Consider the following 21,879-nt stretch of genomic DNA (forward strand, 5'->3'; position numbering starts at 1 on the left):
ACAGCAAGCTCTATTGTACTTTCAGAACTTTTATCACCTTCATTTGTGTATTTTTATGAAATTATGCCTTAAATATACACCAGTAGTGCCACTTTTATCTGTTTTTCAGCTGGGTACTGGGTGTTTGTGTGTGTGTGTGTTGAGTAAAGTGAGATCGCTTGTTCCTTGAATATTGTCCATATGCTCATGTTCTCTTTAAAGAGGAGAAGAAAAGGCCTCTCTCTAAAAACTGAAAACACCCTATCAAAAAAACCCAACAAAACAAAAGCAGCTTTTTCTGTATTCCTCAAACTTTAATAACCATGTGCCATTTTTGACAAATAGAATTCAACATAAGCTGAGCTTAGAAGTTCATCTAGCAAATGAGAAAAATACTTGGAAAATAGTAGGGAAAATGGTTGTGTTGTATTACACAAGGCAGCATGTCCTACCAGCCGAGGATGCTCGTTCTATTCTGCATTACAAGGTTGTGGCCACCAAGGCAGGTTCGCACAAGGTAGGTCCTGTTCCAGGGGCTTCTGTGTGGCTCGGGAGTTTTGGCCTTGGAATTGAAGTCCAGCTTGCATATTGGTGAAAATGTGATGCACTGAAGGGTTGGGGACAAGTTGTCATTTTGGAACTTACCCTTCTTTGTTGTTTCATGTTTTGAGATATTGAGTGCACTGGCTTTTCTGAAGAATCCACAGATGCCACTTTTTCCTTCTTCAAAATAATTTTCTTTAATAGTAGCTTCCAGTGCTAATCTCTCCTGCTCCAGCTTCTCTAGTTCCTCTGTATATTGGGAAAAGTAAGGGAACTGATTACACATCACTTTCTATTTTAAATTAAATCACTTACTGAAATAATGGCGGTGATGTAATTGCTGTTGTGGTACTTTGTACACAACCTAAAGCTGCTGGGAGGAAAACCTCTTCTAAAATGCTTTTTCCTTGCAAACCAATAGAGAGGAGGAAGCAGAATTCATGTCTGGAAGCCCTAACTTAGGGTGTGCACGCCTACAGCAGTGGACTGTACTAAAGTACTATTCAGCTGCTCTCAGATTTCCTGTATTTTATAGTTACATGAGATACCATTTATTAAGTTATGTTTGAAGATTTATGGTTGGTTTCTTTCCTCAAGAATTTGAAACACATTAGGAAAGCTGTTTACCTGAAGTAAGAAAGCTGATGTACTGAGTTCTAGCCCTTGGGTCCCTATTCTAAGATGAAGGTCACGTGGCTTTGGACTTCAAGCTTCTCAGAAATATGTAAAAATCCTGAATGTGTAATCAGTTTCTATGATGAAATATTTCTAATGTTTTATGTTTTTCAGCATTTTCTGCAAAGATGTAAGATCTAGCTAACCATTTCTGTGAATTCAGTAATATAAAAGAGCAATTTCATCTTAGCAATATTAGACTTTTGCTGAGAAAAAGGTACCACATGTTATTGTGGAATGTATTATGGTGAGGCGCTAATTAATATGATACAGGCATTCGCCTGCAGAAAGCTTTTTTCATAAGGAAAACTTCTGTTTGAGTAATACACGGACTAAGAGTGAGGTAAAGTCATTGTGCTTAAAAATAAACCAAACCTTCACTAGCTAGACATTATTAGCTCTGTTGGCACTCTCAGTTGCCATTAAGACAGCCATGTGCTTCTGATTATTAGACATGATGATAGCCGCTAACTCAAAACTAAAATTTCAGTTTCTCTATTAAACAGAATGTTGTAGCAAGTATAACACAATTGTCTTTTTTTTCCCCAATACAGAGACTTTGTATCTGCTTCAGAACACTTCTGCATATTTGAGAGTTTTCCCCCCTCCCCCCTTGCCCCCCATGTTCCTAATTCTTTCTGATTCCTTGTGTCTTAACACTTGGAGAACGTTTGCTAGTTTCTAAGAATGCAAAGTTTGTATTTGCTGTAATTTTCACTGGTGTTCTTGTGACTGTATCTGCTAAGCAGTCAGTTTCTGACTTACAGCAAGCAGAGACAAGCAGATATCTTTGAGGTATCCGGAAGGGGGATAAAAAAGCACGATTAGTTTGGAATTCTTTCTTAAGTCCCAGTAGTTTTGCCCTGTAGCTCTCCATGCACATCAAGGTGCCAGAGAATCTGCTGAGTGACTATTCATCTACCCTTGTTTCTTAAAGGAGTCTCTGGTGCCTTTTGATTCTGAGAGGTGATATGCTTTTGAGGGTTGCCTCATCCTAGAATCCGTGCTGTTTAGTGGGGAGTTAGTTTTGGTTTTAATTCACTAAGGTACTTAAGTCCTTTCTGGATGTTCTCCCCAGCAGTCCTGAGCACCGCCTGTGTCTCTGGGAAACTGGGGAGAGGCTGGAGGCAGAATTACAGCAGGCGGCAGCAAAGAGTCACCATTCTTTTTATGCCTGCCTATGTTCCTTGTCTGTTAATTTTTCACTAATTCATTTGTAACGCAAAAGATTTCTGTGGTGGGGAGGACAAGGGATGCTAGGAGTAATGTCCAGGTTTAGGCTGTATCTGTCTGCTCAAGTGGACAAATTTACAAGAAGTGGGAAACCTATCCCACTGAAAACCTAGAGAATTGTTCTGATGGGGGGTTTTATAGGGAGTTGTTCCCTCCCCAGGGTGCCTGAGGGGCCAGTAAGACCTCTGTGTCCTAAAGATGAAAAGGAAAAATGAAGGGCACCATTGTATGTGGCTCTTTGGAAGCCCTTCATTTAGGTGTGGTTGCCTGCATGCTTTGTCTCCCTCTACCTTTTCCACCCAGATGGCATGTCTCCCTTCACAGTTGTGGTATGGTAGAAGGGTTTTCCTTTCCCCCTGAGATATGCACCGCTAACCTAAGGAAGAATGACAAGAAGGTGAAAAAGAGACCTGATGTTTCCAGTGGGTTCCAGATTTTTGCATGGGTGGGAACTTTCTGGGCCCCAGTGTCCCACAGAGGTGGTACGAAGAGTGCAGCTTCCTGATTCCCACCAGTCCCAGAGATGTCAGGTAGACAGAGGGAGAAAGATATGCCAAGAGCAGGAAGGAACCATGCCGCAGTGACTGGTTGCTGTGGCACAGCACGGTTTTACTGCTTTAGTCTGTGCCTGTGCTGGAGATGCTTTGGGAGTCAAGTTCTCTGGTGTGCAGAACCCCTTAATGTGGGAAGCTCGGCCTCCTTCTGTCACTGCCAGTGCTTCAGCCAGGATTTGGGGAAGGATTGAAACTGCAGAAGCAAGGAGGAACTGTAGAAATTACAGGTGTAGGAGCTATTTTAGAAACCGGACGGTGACTGTAAGAGTATCCTTGGATTCCTTCTTGTGCTGAGCATGTAACCAGCATAGACATTAAGCTATTGAGCTACCACATACCTTGAACCTGGAGGACCTGAGATATATCAAAACCTTGGCTAATTCTGACGATAATCATGCCAAGCTCAAAATCAAAGGCATCACTGAAAATAAAGAAAAAGAAGTATCATTTCACGTCATGGATGTCAATGAGGAAAGCTACTTTGAGCAGATCAGTAAAAGTGGTAGTGCTCACAGGGAGGTGGTACTGCCATGTACTAGGCTGCTTTAGGTAAAACTGTAGAAGGAATTGCCCAAGATTAAGTGCTATCAAATTCCCTCCCTCATTTGAAAAAAGGATATAATTGTGCATGGGAACAGATAGGCTATTCCTCAAATAGGTCTTTCTGACAACACTTTTTAGGAACTGGGCTGCCATTGGGTAATTGTTTTCTCCCTTCTCTGAGGAGATAACAAAGCTGGGGTGGGTTTTGTTCTTTAACTCCCTTCAGCTTTTCAAGTTAATTTTGAGCAAGAATCTGAGAAGCCTGTTTCTAAATGACTGTTTCCTGGCTAAATCCCAACCCACAGAGCTGCTGAGCCTTAGGCACGCATGAGATTTGAAGCAAGGTTCTTCCTCTGTCTCCTAGGCTTAAAAGAAGAATTCCATAATGTGCTCTTATTCCCGAAGTATGTATATTCGGCTTGTTTTTCTCTGAGTTTCTAACCCCTAAAAATGGGAAAATACAGTTCTGCAAAAGCACTGCTGGCACCAGTGCAGCTTCTTTCTGTAGCATTGTCAAGCCACATCAACTCTGACAGTGCCAGATGTTTGCTAAGCAGATCTTGCTAGGTGTGTGAAGCCAAGGAGTCTTTTTTTAATGGGCAGAAACTTCTGTTACAGAGCTAGCATATGTGAACCCAGATTTGTAGGTGTTTTCTTACATTGTTTCTACATGTCAAATTCTGTATGGAGATGCTATGTTAATCTGTTCTAGGAGGAGTAAAAAAGGAGATCCTGAACTGTGACTTACTGTATAACACCCACGTAGTTTTCAACTTGCGTGGCAGTAGCATTTCTCCAGTCCTTCTTAAATCCAATCACCAAGGTATTTGGTTTCATTCTACCCAAGCCTGAGGCCTAACAATATTAAAACACTGCTTGAGAAGGTACACACACATGCTTTTACTGTAAATGAAAAGTAATGGCAAAAGAGAACTGAAGTAATGTTCTGGAGACAAATAGATTGCATTTCATGAATGTCCTTCATGCTCATACCCATGGAGAAAGCAGAAAGATTAGCTCTAAATCATTCCAACTGTAAATGATTTTAGATGACAGAAATGTAGTTTTGCTAAATTAGCATTCATTTGCATTTCTTCTGACATGCTCTCATTAAAATGGTTCAATAACTTGGAATCAAGAGAGAGTTCAAGCACTGTTTATATGCTCATTCTAACATAATAGCATAAAGCTTTTATCAGATTTGGAATACTCAATAGATGAACTGGGTCTGAAGTCTCTTAAAACAACTCAGATATGCAGAGAAGGGATATCCTCTTAAGAATAATTTTTTTTTTCCTGTGAACTTAGAAACTGTTGCTGTTCCATTTGCTGTATTCTTTCAAAAAGATTATCCAAAATTAGCTGAGCATGCATTATAGATAAAGGTACAGTCTATAAAAAGGAAGAACAAATGGTTTGTCAAGATATTAGATGGCTGGCAAAACTGAGTCTGGATGCTAAACCCTGAACAAGAAAAGGTTGTCAGATCTAGATTCAGCTAACCTAATTTTTATAGAAGCCTAAATACTCAATGTCTTGGGAACCTTCTGGAGGAGACCCACAAATACGCCAGCTTGTCAAGCTGTTACACTTGCCAATTTTTACTACTAGCAAAAAGAAAATAGATAAAAACTGCTGGAACCTTGGTGGGTTTTTTTTGAGTAGTATTGATACATCTGCACCATTTACATTGAAAGGAATAATTGGTTAGCAAAGCAATGCAGATTTAGGTCCTTAGGTTACAATAATGATGATATGGTTATCCTTCTGTCTGCTTGAAGGGAATTATTTGTGGTCCAGTAGTTGACTTTGGCAGTAGTGTTTAATAGTAATGGAAAGGAAGAGATCATCAGACTGTAACAGTTCTCAAAAAAAATCAGAAGGATCTCCTACTGAGACAATGCATAAACCCAAGTTGAAGTATCCTTGTGAAGCTTTGGTAGAACAAAGGGATCTTTATTAATTATCAATAATAATATTTCATCTTGCTCAGTTATACTGTCCATTCAGCAAGTCTACAAAGAGCACTGATAGGCTACCAGTGGGTGACTGTTACCCAGAGTATTTCAGTAAATTCCTTACTGTCTTAGTTTGAACTGATGTCTTTTCAGCAGTGTATTTTGTGCAAAGGATGGGAATTTTCTCAACATTTTGCCTCAGTACCTGTATGCTTAAATATTCATATGTGTGTGAGAGGAAGGGACATAGGAAATATGAAAACAGTGTTCTGTTTTCATTAAGGCCATTTTAAATGGACTGTTGGAAATGATAGGCTGTATTCTTAGAGGAACAGAAAAATATCAGACTCTTATTTATATGGCTTTCTCTCTGTTTGCAGAAAATGCATCTTACGCATTTCAGGTTCAATGAATGCAAAAATATTCTCAGGTATTTAATATGCTGTGTAATACCAAACAATAGAATTGAAGTGTATCAAGTGTTCACTGCATAGACATTCATAAGTTGCCCTGTAGATGCCTCTCTTTGTTGTTGGGGTTTTTTTGTTGATTTTTTTTGTTTGTTTGTTTTATAATAGTGTCTTTCTCATTTATGAGAGAATCAGTCTGCCTTGCCTCATCATTCCATAGCCCAGAACTGGATCTCTTTATGAAATAACCTGTAATATAAATACATGTACCCGCAGAATGCCCTTTCTGTTTATAACATTATCCATATATACATAGGACTTATTACTGTTTACTTGTTAATGCTTTACATAACAGGGTGATTTGATATAACTCTTCTATGTGTTCTGTAAACAAAAAGCTTACTTGAAGTAGACTTTTGACTCCATCTCTGAAGCTGTCAGCTGCCACTGCTGCATAAAAGGCTTTTCTTTTGTTCTTTGTGAGCCAGTCCTGCTTTTTTGCCATGCCACTGTTCATCTCCTTAACACACAGCTTGCGTGGTCCCTGCATGATACAATAAAATATTATGAAGAAGGCTTTGTATTATACGTTACACAGTGATTTTGAAGGAGTTACCTAGTCTGCTGTGGGAGCGAACGGAGAGAGTCAGAAAAATACATTTCCAAAAAGGGCCCACAGAGATTCAGTCCTTTGAAAAGCACTGTGCTGCTAACATAATTCACATTCTGTTCGAGAGGGCTGAGGCTGTTAATGTAACTTAAATATAGTGATTCTGACAGAAAGAAGGACTACAATGGATTGTAACATCTTAGAAACATATCTAAGGTATGATGAAGCATCTCGGAGTGAATGAAGTCCCTCCCTGACTTGACTACGTAACAAGTCTCAGCAGATCTAAATATACATGGTTAAGTTCCTGTCTACTAATAGTAGGTGAAAAGGGTTGTTGCCATACCATTGAAGATGCAAATGCCTTTGTCACCAGGTTCTTCCAGTGGTTATCTGGTAATTTAATGAAACAAAATCCATGTGCATATCCAAGTCACAAGACATGATACGCTGACTTGGCAGCAGAGAATGGGCTAGCAACAGGTCCCCAAAAGATTAGGTTCAGGGAAGACATTAAGTCTGCAAGCATGGCCTTTAGAAAAGTTGATATAAGATTGGGAAGCATGCATCTGGAATTTAATTGATTTTTAAAAAAAATCTGTGCTCTTAAGTTTCAGTTTAAGGTTTGCTAGGCTTTGTTTATTCCCTTTCATGTTGTCTTTAGCAAGCTGGATCAGTAGTCCAGATTGTCTACAGTAAAGATGAAACTCTGAGAGGGACACACAAGAGTCTCAGATACTGGTTTCAGTGTTATCAGGCTGGACTGGCAACCTTTGCTTTCCAAGGCAGAATAGAAGAGCAGAATTGTAAACTGTGGAAGTGTGTCCAGCAATATCAGAGACAGAAGTGGTAATTAGACACACTAGAAAAATGGATCTGGCTAGGAAGCACTTAGAATCCAGTGAGCATTTCTGTGTACCTAACTTGGAAAGTGGTACCAGTTTGGTTTGTTATAAACAGATAGCTTTGAACAAGATAGCTTGCTGCAGAGTTTTATTTTGTGCAGAACTCATTCCATTGCGCTTTTAAAAATTTCTCATGTTTCTGAGGATGCTAGCAATTTTTATTCCAATGGAACATATAACTAGAGAAATTGGTAGAAGTTTCCTGTAATATAAAACTAGGAAGGCTTGGTAAACTCATGCTCAGGAGATTGTATTTCAAATTTCATATTTAAATCTTTAGCATTTAAAGTAAGTTACTATATGGTAGCTTCTTCTGCTAAGCTGGGAAACTGGTTAAAACAGAGCTGAGGGAGATGTAGATTTTGTTTTTCTTGTCCATAGCAAATACAGTATGGTCAAAATTTATTTCCATTCAAGGATAGTGTAAAACCCAAACTGAAAGAAATTACTCTCCGAAATGAAATGTATGGGAAGGATCACTTAAAATCAATTTCTGAAAGGTGACTTTGAATGTAAACCCAAAGCATCATTCTTTCAAAACTTTTCAGACTTACTGAAACTTTTTTTGCCTTCCTGGAAAAAATGGGATGTACTATACATTTATGTAGAAATAACCGCAGTAAATTTACTTTCTGTGAATTGACATTGGCTGCTAGAAAAGGAGGCAAAGTCTTCAAAATAAACTTTCCAGCTAGTTCTGTCTAAAAACCAGAAAATAGCATTGAGAAAGAAGCTGTGAAATGACCTGGCAGATTTCATATGTCATGTTTTTATCTGTTGCTTTTTCATTAGAATTATACATATATAAAAAGTTAGTTTTGTCCTGATCGAAAGTAGGCTGGGTTGATGGTCACTCGGGTTTTGTCCCTTACGTATGTTTCCGAACTTCTTGTGGCTATTTGGGAAGTACAAGGGAAAGGATGGGAGAGTCCATGTGATCTTCCTTTAATGAGATCATGCTACGTTCTGTGGTGATAGTAAATTTACTGGAGTTTGTTTGAATTTAATGTGTGTAACTTAAGAGCTTGATCCTTGCTGTTAGAACACTAGTGTGAAGAGCTGGGAATAAGAAGTTGAACACTAAGGCTGAAGTTCCCTAGTGGGTAGGGAGAGGAGAAAAAAGTCTTACCCTTCTTCCCGTCTCTCTGAGGAGAGTACCTGAGGATAATTTCACAACTGGCTTGCACAATATGTTTGTGCTGGCCAAAGGGACAGTCCCACCCTTCAATCAGATGACAGCCTATCTATGTCCTTTCCTACTCCTCCTGTGTATCAGTGTTAATGTTTGTGCAATTGTACAGGGAGTCCAGAGAATTTGCAGACTGAATGAAGACTAACCTTGCAAAAATATTTTATGTGAAGACAGGGAGTAAAAGGAGAATAGTCCTTTTACTAGAAACTGTTCAAGCCAACATGCAGCCACAACCTCAGAGACAAATACCTTTTAAATCACGTTTATGTTCAGTTGCCGTATTTATTTTACCTATCTCTGAACTGTCTGTCACCATGTTCCTGGAAAGTTTCATGCTGCCCTTTGGGAAAAGGAATGGAAGATGCTCTGTCTGGCATGCTGGCTCAAAACTTTATGCATAGCTAGCAGCATGTCAGCTTTTGAGGCAAAATAGGCTGAATGTTACATTTATGGCTAAATAGTCTTGCATTTGTTATGATATATATATGTATTGTAGGCTGCTCTTCAACATGGTTCCTACGAATTTTATCATCCACTTTTTACCACAATTTTGCAAATCACAAAGGTTCATTTTGTCACACTTTTATTAGCAACCAAATTAAGTTTATCTTAAGTTGCTGAAGAAAGAATAATTTAAAAAAAAATTAAAATGCTTATACTAGCAAAATAGACTTAGTATTCTTCTAGAGACAGCAATGAAATCTCAATTCTCCATAGAAAGTACTAATACTAGAGAAACATGCCTAAAAATTCAGAAAGCTTTCTGAATCTCAATTTTAGGAAGATGCATAGACTCAGGATTTTGTTGGGATTGATTCTACGTTTACTGAATGCAGTGGGAAAGCTAACAATAATTACAGTAGAGAAGAATTAGTACCATTCACTGTTTATAGATTAATTTCATTTGGGAAGAACCACATGGACATCTTCTGTACAGCCTTTCTGCAATGTGGCAGCATCAAATGAATTATTCCTACGCTGTTGTAGAGGAATACATTATCTTGCCTGGACTGACTCTATTAGTTAGATTCTGCAGCCCCATTTGGTGCCATGAGCTGGGTTTTTTTTCCTCTTAAAATTAAAAGGTGGTTGTAATATTTAAAATACATTTTCTACTCTACACTACAAACCCATCTATTTTTGCTCAGTCATAATGAGAGACTACATCTTCATCCTTTAAAATACATAATTTCCTGTGTATTTATAACTAGAAATGTATTTTGGTCCTCTTTAGATCTCGGATGAGTATGTTCATCCTCAGAATTAGCACTGTTATGGTTTTGGAGAAACCACTGCAAAGAGATTGAATTACTTGCCAAATCCCAACACTGTAAATGAGTGACAAAGCTGAATATAGAGCCTAGGTAATTTCACTCTTGCACTGTAATCCTTCAAGTTGTTTTCTTTTGTTTTGGTGGTTGTTTTTGTTTGTTTAAGCCTTGCTGTGTTTGTTTTAAAAAAACAAAAAAATCTTTCCTTGTAATACTTTATTTTTTCAAACCATTTTTTGGTCCATCTACTATGAACTCTGAAATGCATCTCAATGAGGCATTTATCAGCAGGCTCTGTATCAGCTGATAGCGTTCTTGTCAAGACTTACAACAAAATTCATTCTCAGTGTGAATCCCTTTCATGGTCTGCACAGATGCCCGTCAGCACCAATGGGAACATTGTGTGCCAAGTGAGAGTGGAATGTGTGATGGAGATCTGCAGCACCCACGGGTGCTGAATTTTCAGATTTGTATGAGTTGACCTTACCGTGTACACTTCACAACAGATGCACAGCCCGTTGTTCTTTGTGAAAGTATGTGTGATGTCTAGCAGAGCAGGCCTGATCATAGGAGCTCCTGTTAATGCTATGCACTGGGGTCTGTTAGGAGGAAAAAAGAGGTTGTATTTAATTAGGTTATGTACTTATTCAGAATAAGCCATTCTACTGTTCACTGGAAATCTTACCTGAAGTTTTTCACGTGGTCTTCTACTGTAGTTAATGCCAGAGCACTGTCTAAGGCATTAATATAGTAAAGAGCCTGTGTTGAAGAGCCCCAATTTACTTCTGCATATAAAAAAGATAAATAATATATATTAAACCATGGGCTTTTTGCTGTGTTCTAATGCAAAGGTCAGCAATTGTGTTACCTACGAGCCAAAGCACGATATATTCTCTCATGCTTCATAGATACAGAGCTATCGTTCTTTGTGCTTCAAATTAGGTTTTGCTTACGTGATGCAAAAACAAACATGCAAATAAATAGTCTCATTCTTTACATAAAAATTGTAGGGAATGTTCTTCCTCTGCTTAAAAACCATTTTCTTCTCTGTTCCATTAACTTTGTATCCTTCTCCCACATATAAAAAGAACAGCCCTAAGTCCTGTATCTGGTGTGGAAGTTCAGGAAGTTCAAATTAAACCATTAGGAAGGAACATTGCTAGCTGCAATTAGCTCTGTTCTACTATTTGTCAAAAATTGTTCTCTAAAACCAATTTTGGCATATACATCTTTTCTCATTATTGTGCAGCTGTTTGGTGGATGGAGACGGATAAGAAATTACTTTCCCCACTTTGAGATCTACATGAATGCAGATCAAGTCCCGTTATGCCAAGATACAAAGCTCATACTTAGCGCAACTGAGATTTGTGAAGAGGTTGTCTTTTCTAGGGAATATTAGTCTTTTCTGAACTCTTTAGTTGCTGGCAAATAAGTGCTGAACAAAAGTCGCTGTCTTAGACAGCAGGATATTGATAGCTTTTGTACAGTGTCTTCAGTGAATTTAACCAAGCTTTAAGCCACTACTTTGCGGCAAGGACGCTGGCAATATACTAGGGAAGAGTAGAAATCCTCAAATGCTTTTGACAGTTTTCTTGTGACTGGGGTGCTCTTCTATAGCTGATGATTTTTACAGAAAGAGAACCACAGGTCATCACAGTGGGTATGAGAGCACGATAGGGAGGACACACATAGGGAGCAATGCAGCAATATACACAGGAAAGAATAACAGAGGCTCAGACCAGGTGTTGCCATCCCAAGATAGCTGTGATAAAAACACATCTTTTGCTGGGAAACTTGCTTTTTTAATTTGTTTGTTTTTTGTTGTTTTTTTTTTTTGTACTGCAGAAGTAATTCAGATGGTTAGCAATGAGATCTTGACCTGGGTTAGTTTTGTCCTGGCTATGAATAACCAGACTGTGCATTCTCGTACTGGTGCTGTATTGTATTAGCACATGGATTTCTGAGGACAGCTCCTGTGATTTGCTGAGCTACTAAGCAGTTTTTTCCAGCAGTAAGGTGTGCCTATCTTTCTTGATTTACTGAGGAATTGTAGGGAGGTGCTGGAGGATGATCAGTTCATGAGTAATTCAGCTTGCATTTTTGTTCCGTAATGGGCAGCAGGTTTACATTTTGAGCAGCAACCCTAGATGAGTCAGGTAAGAGCACAGCAAAATTCAGGTAAGGTTTTTTGTGTAAGGATGGAAAAAAATGATGAGTGATACTCACGAAAGCCCAAATGTAGTAGCATGGTGGGAATAGACTGGTGTGCTGCAATGTTTACACAAAGCCCTGAACCATACTTGAAGTGTTTGTTAAACAGGCAAAAATTCACCAGACTATCATCTTAATCTATATTATATAAAGCAGGATTTAATGGGATGCTCCAGACTTCCCTTTAAAGAAAGGTATCGGAGAAAAAGTAATGTCTAATTCTGTAAGCAGAATTAACTCCTGTAAAATCCAGTCTGGCTGCATAACATATACACAAAATAATATTGTTTTGTGGCCTTACCTGGTTTTTTATATGTTACATAAATATATAGAAAGAGCTCAATGGCATAAGTGATGAGAGCTGCCCACCAGTTGATGACAAACATGACAGCACAGCACAACAGGGCTCCAAAAAGTGACACCCACATGTTATAATATCTGAATGCAGGTCTCCAGCCTGTTTAAAGAGAATTGAGGAAATTGGAACAGCATAAAATGTATTGATCAAATGGTGATCCACTGATTTTGCACATACAAACTCATCTGCAATTTGTTTCAGGCTCTGTCAGAAAGGGTGGAGAGAAATGTGCAAATTCTCAGGCATCATGAGTATCAACAAATAGTTTCAGGTGTTGGCTGATGTAGATTCCTATGCGTATATGTGTATAACTCTGGGTTTACAAGCCTTTTATTACAAACCCTTTTCTACTGCTTTGTCCAGCCTGGCTTTGAGTAGCCATTCTGTTTATATGTATTTTTGCCAAATTAAAGCTCAATGGTTCAGAACTGAAAATAGATTTTCCTGTAACTCCAGGTAATTGGCTACTGTGTCCTTTTGATACATATACACGGAACTTATTAATGGGAGCTAAATACTTGCTGAGAGGAGAGTTCATCCTAATATTGTAAGTGCACCTGTCTTAAACTTCGAAATTGCCTGGCCTCACTGCAGAAAAATAAAATAATTTGTAACTGACTTTAAAAAGATACTGCTGCTTTTCAGCTGCAGTACTGAATCCACCCCCTGCTAGTAATTTAAATTATGAGGAAAGCAGTGAGCATCCATGGTTTGCAGGTCTCTGCCACCTGTTCTACAGAGCGGACTCTCTTTGGAGAGGGGAAAATACACGGAAGATACAAGAGGCTGAGCAACCCTATCTTGGATCATCTTTGTAATGAGGGAATGGAAAGGTCCTGCTGTGAAGAAATTTGCTGTCCTGCAGCCTTGCAATTATTATAATCTATCACTGTGAATTGGCAGAAATTAACTGGAGGAAATGAGAAAAGAAAAATGGCTGCAGTTTTGTCTGAAATGTTAAGTAGTGGCAGAGTAGAGACAGATGCACACACATGAAGTCTATAGAGGTAATTTTTACTCAGCTCCAAGGCTGTATAGAGCAGATCTGCGTTTGTTCAGCTGTGCAGGTAATTAGCAGTACTCATCTTTTCTGCCCTCTGAACAAATGGCACCATACAGATCTATAGGAACAAAGTTGATGTAGGCATTTATGTCACTACTGCAGTTTCTTCACACTGGAAATCAAAAATTTATTCCTCGCTCATTGAATTGAATAATTGATTCACAGTGGCACGAAATTGTCTTTCCTGTGTGCCAAAAACAGTGTTGCTCAGCTGATTGACTTTAGTCCTTAAGGTATCACCCCTTCATTCATGAAGATGATGAGAATTATTCTGCTGCAGCAATGCACAAGCGTGAAAACCAGCATGTTCCTTTGCTGTACAGATGTAGACGGGGCTCTCAAGTTACCCTTGAACAGGCCATCATCATGCTTCACACTACAGTTCTACTAGTCGCTGCAGAGCTGTGCTGATGCTGTTCAGTGGACTTGTTCTTCTACATGTTCCCTTCCAGGCTGTATTGCTACTAGTGCAAGTACTGTTCGTATGAACTTTCCTGTAAATTCCACTGGAGATTTGGAGGAGAAGGGCACAATGGCTCCCTGCTATACCTTGCTTACTTTATGTGGCTAGAGTTGGCATAGGTTTTTATCCACCCATGTGGTGTGATAGCGAGGGGGGAAACAAACACCCTGAGGAGGAGCTTTTCTGTTCCAGTGGGATCTACCAGTCTTTTTCATCCTGTACAACCATAGAGAATGTAAAGACTAGAGCCATTATTTTTATCTTTCTGGAGATAAATAAAATGTCATCATATTCAATGAGAGCAGTAAAACCTCAGATCACATAACTTAGATATTTTACAGGTACTGCAGCTTTCTCTGACATACAGTCAAAAACGTAGAGATGAGGCTATGAAGCCCACATTTAAATCACTGGCAAATGCAGACTCACCTGGAGATTTTGCGTACGAGGCATGAAAGCAGGAGAAATTAATCAAAGCATATGAAGCCAGGAAGAAATTTGAGATGATGGGAGCAATGGTATTCAGTTCAGCTGCAAGACACACACACACACAGAGATATGACACTGGCACTAATTTCCTACGTTATTGGATAGCTTTTTCCTGACAATGCGTTAAATCTGGACACTGTCTGAATTTGTCATCCAGGGAGAGTTTGGGTATTTTCCTGTGGTACTGATTTAAGGCCCCCTTGATATACCTTCATTTGTATTAAGTAGTGTCTGCTACTGCTGATTTTAATAATATTATGTGCTATGCAAGGTTACTCTGATTCTACAGACTGGCTCTTAATGATGTCAATCTGGTATAAATTTGGGAATGTTAAATACATAATCGAAAGGACAGATGTGTTTCACAAAAGACTTATTGTTAAAACTTATTGTTTTGCTTTTTAAATAGCAATCTGAATTCTCTCTGCTAAACTTCCCATTTACTTAGTGTCACACAGTTAGTTTTTCCAAGATTTGAAATTCAAATTTTAAAATCCCTGCACACCTAAACATGGTAGCTGGGATTTTGTTACCACCAGTGCTTGCAAACTGGGATTTGCTTCAGAGCTGGCTGTGAGGAAGGCTTGACAGAGTAGGCTTCCTAATTATCTCAGAATTACATCAGAGCTATGTGCAATATAAACTGGAAAACCTTTTTCAAAGTTGGTGATCTTGCATTATTTTATATAGTTCTAAGCACTGCCCTCTTCTAGCAGAGTGAACAGGAATTGTACCTACTCTTCAGCTTTGAAAATGAGGCTATGGTGGCACTGAGATGTTACTAGAGTCCCTGTTGGTTTCTTTTTCCCTTCTTTAAGAATAATGGAATTGCTACCAGGGCTTTGAGTGTGCTTGGGCTTATGTCAGAGCTTACCTGACTGGAAATTTTTCTAACTGTAGCTAATCATTGTATTAAAATATCAGTTTATACAATTTCAAAACATGAGATTATAGCACTTGTGTAATAATATACAAACCAATCAAAATGAAAGCCATAGCAATGATGAAAGTGAGAACGTATCCCCTGATGGGCTCGTTGTTTTTTCCATATCCTTTGGCGAAGAAGTGGAGCCCTTTGTAGATGTTGTCCTTGCAAAGAGCCTGGCAGACAAATCAGAACTTAATTCTGTTAAGCAGTGCTTTCTTACATCAGAAGTATTGCTGTCTGAGTGACAGCTTGCTAGGCTTTTGCTAAACAAAAATTAAATCTTAGTGCTTCAAGTAAATCTACTCCTATGGCAAATAAAAAATTCAAATAAGGTGATAAGCCAATATCCTACTACATTGTTATACAGTGGTAAAACAGAATCACAGGCATTTAATACTTATTCAGGGCTTTAAAAAAAGATTAACTGGATAGATAAATAGCGTCCCAATTGGAGGAAGCTGAAGCACAAATCAGTGGCTTGGTTTAAGTTGTACAGGTTATCTTTCTGTTCCATGCCCTCTATTCCCATTCTGTCCACATTGGTGCTGCCCAGACAGCTTCTGGACAGCCTGTTTGAGCACACCTGCCAGCACCTTAATCTTACGGCCCTGAAGGCCATGTATATGTGTATATTCCTGGCACTCCTGTGCTCACTGGCTGGCTTTCTGTAAGGAGATAAAGTGGTCCTGAAAGTAGCCTTGAATCTATCTATAACAAGCACACGTGTATCCCCTGCTCCTGCAGCAAAGCTGAGCTCTGACCAAAGGAACATTATGATCGTAAATGCTCACCCCTGTATGAGGGTGATAAGACCTGACTATTTCTGTTGAAAAACATTCTAAATGCTGTTTTCCCTGCCTCTTCCCTCCACATGTGTCAGTGTTGTTTAAATATATATATATATCTCATATTTGGGACACAGAGTTCTACTGAATCGTATGTCTTTGAAGTAAAATAGAGTAAAAGGAAATGGGTGGTTTAATTTTACCTGGAAAACTTTGGGTGCACTGACAAGAGATGCCAGAGCTGATGACAGAGTAGCAGAAAAGATGCCAGCTGTGATGAGAGGACCAAAGCCAGACACCATGCTCATCACCTTCGGGGAAAAAAAGAAGGAAAAAAGAATAGTGAGGCTTGCATTTGGATACACTTTTTGATCACAGACCCATTTAAGTACTCTGTTTCTACATGTCTCTGCTTTTCATGGTCCTAAATTCAATATACTACAAGCCAACTGTGAAGTAGGGAAATACTATTTTTCCTGTTTTAGTAAAAAGCAATGGAGGCATAGCCAAACTTTTATACAAGTATGCAGCTGTCTGCTGAGGCAGACAAGTACTCCAGGAGACCTTTTCACCTCCTTTACCAAGTGGTTGCTATAAGTAATAGCCTCTACTTGATGGGTACATAGCCAACTTGTAGCAAAGAGGGAAAATGAGAACAGCAGGAAAAAGCACCAAAGTACAAAATGCGGTTGGAGGCACTGTCTTTGGTTCAGTTTGGGGTTTTTTTTCCTTAATTATTTAATATGGCTATAAAAGAGAAAATGCCTGATTGTGCTGGCATAACAGCAGTGCTGCAAGCAGTAATAACAGTTACCGTCAGGCATCCCTCAGTCCTCCCAGAAGGGCTGCATTGGCCTTTGCAACCACTGAAGTGGAAAGGTTGTTGAGAAGCACCAGGCAAGGAAGCTAAAAGATGAAGTGGACAGATGTTATTGCCAGATGCTTTACAGTGTGTAGGAAGTACTCCAGGAAAGCAACCAGTTAATCCTGGAGATTTGTCAGATGAAGACATTCTTTTTCTGACTGAAGTCTGGCAAAGATAAATGCAAGAAGTGAAACTTTGTTTATGGCTCTAGGGAGGTCACTGATTTTAAGGGTTGCCCTGGGTCTGGGCAGCTGAACTGAGGTGGGAGTGGGGATGGCAAATGATCAAGAAAGGAAGGAAAAGTAGTCTGTGAAAGGAATAGCATATCCCTTTTATGGTGGTTACCTAGCCCTGTCATTTAGCAAAGCCAGCTGGGAAAAAAGCAAGTGACTTTAAAAGCTACAAATGGCTTGTTGAAAAGCAAGTGCAGGTGGGTGGTGAGCTCCTCTTGCGGGCCGTGAAGCACAGGGGCTGAACAGACATCTGGAAGCTGTGGTTGTCAGGCTGCAGCAGAACTGCTTTACTTTGATGCTTTGCCTAAGCTTTATTTTGAAGAATAAAAATGGCAGACAGTCTCTCTCTTGCCTAGGAGAAAGACCCCATTACTTCTCACATGATTTTTCACTCAACTATTTTTGGATACTTTTTTAAAGAAGTCAGAACTCTGTTTTTTGTACTGTGGCACAAACCTTTAACAGTGACCACAGCACCCCTGAGGTAGAATCACATCCATGCATAAAGAGCAGTGAGATGAATTGCTCACCTGACAGGAGTTCCTGAGGACTCTCTTAAGTCTAGATTTTAAGTTTAAAGATGTTACAGCATATACTGCTGCATGGTACGTGTCAAAAGAGGAGGTAAAGTCCTTACCAGAGTGCTGGGAAGGCTAGTGTTGGGCAGCATGAAGGTAATGTGGAATCCCTTTGGTTATGCCTATAGTTTTTGACTTTTTTAGATAAAAGTGGATGTCCTGTTGCAGTTAGTTGTCAGCAAATAATGGTTTTGCATATTTGTAATTATGTATTGCTTATGATTATATGTATTATCTCATTAAAACCTGAAAATTATTCATCAGCCCATAATCACATGGCTGATTTGCACATCTGGAAAAATCATAGCCTAGGCTGCAGGCAGATGATCCATTGCAGTTCATTCCAGGTACAACTGTATCATTGATGTTCCCAGTAGCATCTCGTACAACACAGGAGGCTGTGGAAACAATGATTTATTATTATTTACCTTCCTTGTGACATTGGAAGAATGTTTTTGCCACACTTTGACTCTTAGTCTGCACACATTTTGTACAACTGTTGCCTTAGCCTCATCCCAAATAGCAATGTTTCATGTTGGGCAGAGATTACTTCTCTGTATTTTGGCTTGTTTTCTCATGTTGTCTGTAAGCAAATATTCTGTTACTTTTAAAATAATCAGTCAGTTGACTAGAGAGGACTAGCTTATTTTTGAGAGTAGAGAACCAGACAGAGTTCAACAATAAATTTAAATTAACTAACTCAGAAGTATATTGTCTTCCTGTGACCACTTTTACAAGTGCCAGTATTCAAAGGAAACAGGTCAGTGAGGGTCTTAGGTCTAGGCATACTTGGGTGGTGTTGTTTAACAAGGACACACAATTGCTTCAGAGACCCAGAGCCTCAGTTGTTCAAATTGTCATAGCCCTACTGATACCAATATGGTGAGAAAGACTTTAAACAGGAGAAATTACCTATATCCTTTCTGGTTTTATTAATAATTATTCACTCTTTTTTCATCTGCCACCAGAAATTGGAAGAAGCGTACGGAATTAACTTTAGAGTGCTGATCTCAACATCTGTAGTGGCCAAAATATAAGTTTATATGGTCTCTTCAAATATGTCAAAAACATTGTTATTATGAGTCCCAAAGTAGCCAATACACAAACATAAAGAACAAAAAGAGCATTGCACTGAAAAGTAGATAGCTCTGAATTTGAAATACAGCTATTGCTTGTGAGAACAGAACAATGCGTTAATACCGATTTATAATAGAAAGTGTAGAATTACTATTTTAACTTTAATTGCAGGGGAAATTTAGATCCAAATAATGTAATAACCTGAGCTGCAGCTTGACTCACATATTCTGTCTTTTGCTTAAAGTACAAGGACCACAGAAGTCAAGAAAACTTGAGAGTCATCTCCCAGAAAAGGGAGAACCCCGCAGGGCTTTCATGCAGTATTGTAGTATTTTCTTATAAGGAAGAGTGTCATTTGCAACACTCTTTCTTACAGTACTATTAAAATAGAAAAAGAAAAATCTTTTTCTTGAACAGACATTTATTGTACCCTTGTGATAAGAACTTAATTCATATTTCTCCAACACAGTCCATGTCTTCAGTAGAGGTCTCCCTTTTACTCTTGTGTCCATTTTATTATCTCACATTTCAATATTGTAGAGCACCTAGTCACCTAGTGCATCTTCTTTAAGACAGGGAATTGATTTCTGTCTTTGACATATAACACACAAAATGTCTGTGTTACCCTGTTACTCATGAGTGCTCAGTAAGACTAGTGAGAACAAGTAGAAGCCATGTGAAATTTCAATGTGAATGAGGAACAGAAGATCAGCAGATTGATCAGAGGTTCCTTTAATCTTTACCATGCTCATGGATACTATATGCTAGTGGTCTTTGTCACTGAATCAAATGGAAAAGTAACCATACAAATTTTAAAAATCCAGCTGCCGAATAGGAACATTCATTTTGTCTCTATTCTGGAGGATAGGGAGTCATAATCTGCTGATTGCTGCTTTTTCCCCCCACTGTTTTTACATACAGTAAAATCAAAACAACCATCTCTCTACGTAATAAATCCACAGGATGAAAAAGCAGTGAGGTTAATTCATTTGCATACCAGGCTTTCACACTTTTTAACTGAATAAATTAAGATATGAAGCAGAGGTTCTGTACTTACCTACACATACTGCAACGCCAATGTAAGCAACTGTTGTAATCAGAATGGCCAGCATTGTTCCTTTGGGTATTGCACCTTGTGGATCCTTAAAACAAAGCAGTGACAGAAAATATACTGTGAGTTTGTGTGCTGTACTCTGATTGCATGCAAGGGAGTTCTGCCACGTTGTGAGATGAAGATACCTTCAGAGGTTAGATTTTTATCACTTAGACCTGCACCAACATTTCCTGTCTCAGCATGTAGATAGCGAAGCAGTCCTGTGGTGCAGTGCTCCTATCCTGGACATAGTGACGGATATTCTGCAGGAGCAGAGTCATGTTTAAGGCAGCAGGAGAGTCCTGAGCTCTGCATTTCTGGGAGCCCCAAACTCTCTTTACGTTGCAATGGGCTTTATTTTAATGTTTGACAATATAATGGGTTAACAGTTACTGAACTAACCATCAAACTCCTGCAGATGACAAGACTGGACCATTTTTGGTTAATTGGTAAGATAGATGCAGATAGTCACCCTGTACAGAGTACAGTACTTTTGTGATTAGCAACTAGTAATTGTTAGTTGTGTCTTGACATTGACAGCAAGCTACTTCTTTTCACTGTTTTGACTTTTAATTTAGCTAATTTAAAAGGCGGGGTTATAATGCTTACAGACTGGCTCACAACAATATTGGCTTCGATCATGCAACTCTAAGTAAGAGTCCAAAGATCTGCATTGCACATTGTAATTTTAAAGGGGATTTTAATACTAGCTAATCTTATGATTTAGCATGTATTTGTTTGTGCTAGGAAGCACACTTTATGAATTGCCTTCTTAAGTTGGTTTACTGAGGTTTTTTTAAGTCAAAGATGCATGGAGTACATTTTAAGCCACAGATTTGTGTACTTTCACAACTATGCTTGTTCCATGGGGAAGAAAAACAAAATGCAAATCTGGAGTATCATGTGAAATACAGATTAATTACTTAACTGTGTTAATATAATTTTTAAATGAGGTAAGGTTTTATTGAGCTGAAAAATAATTGCAAAGTCACTTCAGCTGCATAAGACCTTTTGCCATCAGATCATGGTAACTTCAGTTTATACAGATCTGATGTGCCTGTCTTAGGTCACTGTTTTTGTGAAGTCCCATGCTGCAACCTTAGGATTATAGCTTCTTACAGCTTTACAACTTTTAAATTTTATCAGTAATTAAGCACATATTTAATATGATGTTAGCACTTTAGGGCCTGCTCCAAAACCTACTGAAGTCACTAGGAAGACTAGCTGTTTCTGTAAGTAGGCTTTGGGCTAGGCCGCTACTTGAGTGTGTAGCGGTTGCAGAAGCATGTACGTATGTTTTTGCAACAAATTCTAAAGAAAGTTTGATTGGTCAATTTTAGACTTGTAAAATACTTCTTAGCTTGTCTTTTAGATTTCTGGAGAGGCTGGTTAATTTAATTAGACCTGTCTAATGCATCTAAACATGCTCAGTGGGGAATCTGCAGCCTGGAGGACTTGGTTATAGAAATCTACTTATTGCCAGACTGAAACAACCACAGAGAGCCAACAGGAGAACTGCTTCCCTTGGTCTGCTCAGACTTTTTCAAATAGCTTATGAAAGAAGTGCTTCTGCTTTGGGAGCTTGCCATGTATAGAGAACATCATATATAGCAACAGAATTATTTTGTTTAATAAAAAGATGGAGATTGTGTGAGGCTGATTCAGTCTCAGTGGACAGAAGTACAATAATTTTTGGGTTTTTTGTAATTAAAAATGGACTCTCATAGACACTACTAGTAGCTATGTATTTCTCTCTGTGCTTGGATGTAAAGCAGTCCTCTGAAAACAAAGGAGATGAGGCATGCAACTCAGTGCGAGGAAGGGAAACAGAACTGGCTGTCAGGGTGGGTAGGATCTGGTGAA

General features: G+C 38.9%; 1 protein-coding gene and 1 long non-coding RNA gene across 8 annotated transcripts in view; one reads left to right on the forward strand and one right to left on the reverse strand.

Moving 5' to 3' along the window:
• The window catches only part of SLC12A1 (solute carrier family 12 member 1), a 52,905-nt gene that overhangs the window by 11,272 nt on the left and 19,754 nt on the right, over window positions 1-21,879 (reverse strand). For all 7 annotated transcript variants that reach the window (XM_064456373.1, XM_064456367.1, XM_064456370.1 and 4 more), the window contains 12 exons: window positions 19,981-20,065; window positions 18,093-18,244; window positions 16,374-16,481; window positions 15,435-15,558; window positions 14,398-14,499; window positions 12,386-12,541; window positions 10,559-10,658; window positions 10,361-10,472; window positions 6,299-6,439; window positions 4,276-4,382; window positions 3,323-3,405; window positions 625-771 (listed from right to left, as the gene is read on the reverse strand). In XM_064456373.1, the coding sequence (XP_064312443.1) occupies window positions 625-771; window positions 3,323-3,405; window positions 4,276-4,382; window positions 6,299-6,439; window positions 10,361-10,472; window positions 10,559-10,658; window positions 12,386-12,541; window positions 14,398-14,499; window positions 15,435-15,558; window positions 16,374-16,481; window positions 18,093-18,244; window positions 19,981-20,065 (1,417 nt within the window). The remainder of the gene's footprint in view (window positions 1-624; window positions 772-3,322; window positions 3,406-4,275; window positions 4,383-6,298; window positions 6,440-10,360; window positions 10,473-10,558; window positions 10,659-12,385; window positions 12,542-14,397; window positions 14,500-15,434; window positions 15,559-16,373; window positions 16,482-18,092; window positions 18,245-19,980; window positions 20,066-21,879) is intronic.
• Window positions 1-21,879, forward strand: part of LOC135314284 (uncharacterized) — a 29,674-nt gene that overhangs the window by 6,597 nt on the left and 1,198 nt on the right. The gene's annotated exons all lie outside the window — the stretch shown is intronic.

This window comes from Phalacrocorax carbo, chromosome 7, assembly GCF_963921805.1.
Source record: "Phalacrocorax carbo chromosome 7, bPhaCar2.1, whole genome shotgun sequence".
NCBI lineage: Eukaryota > Metazoa > Chordata > Aves > Suliformes > Phalacrocoracidae > Phalacrocorax > Phalacrocorax carbo.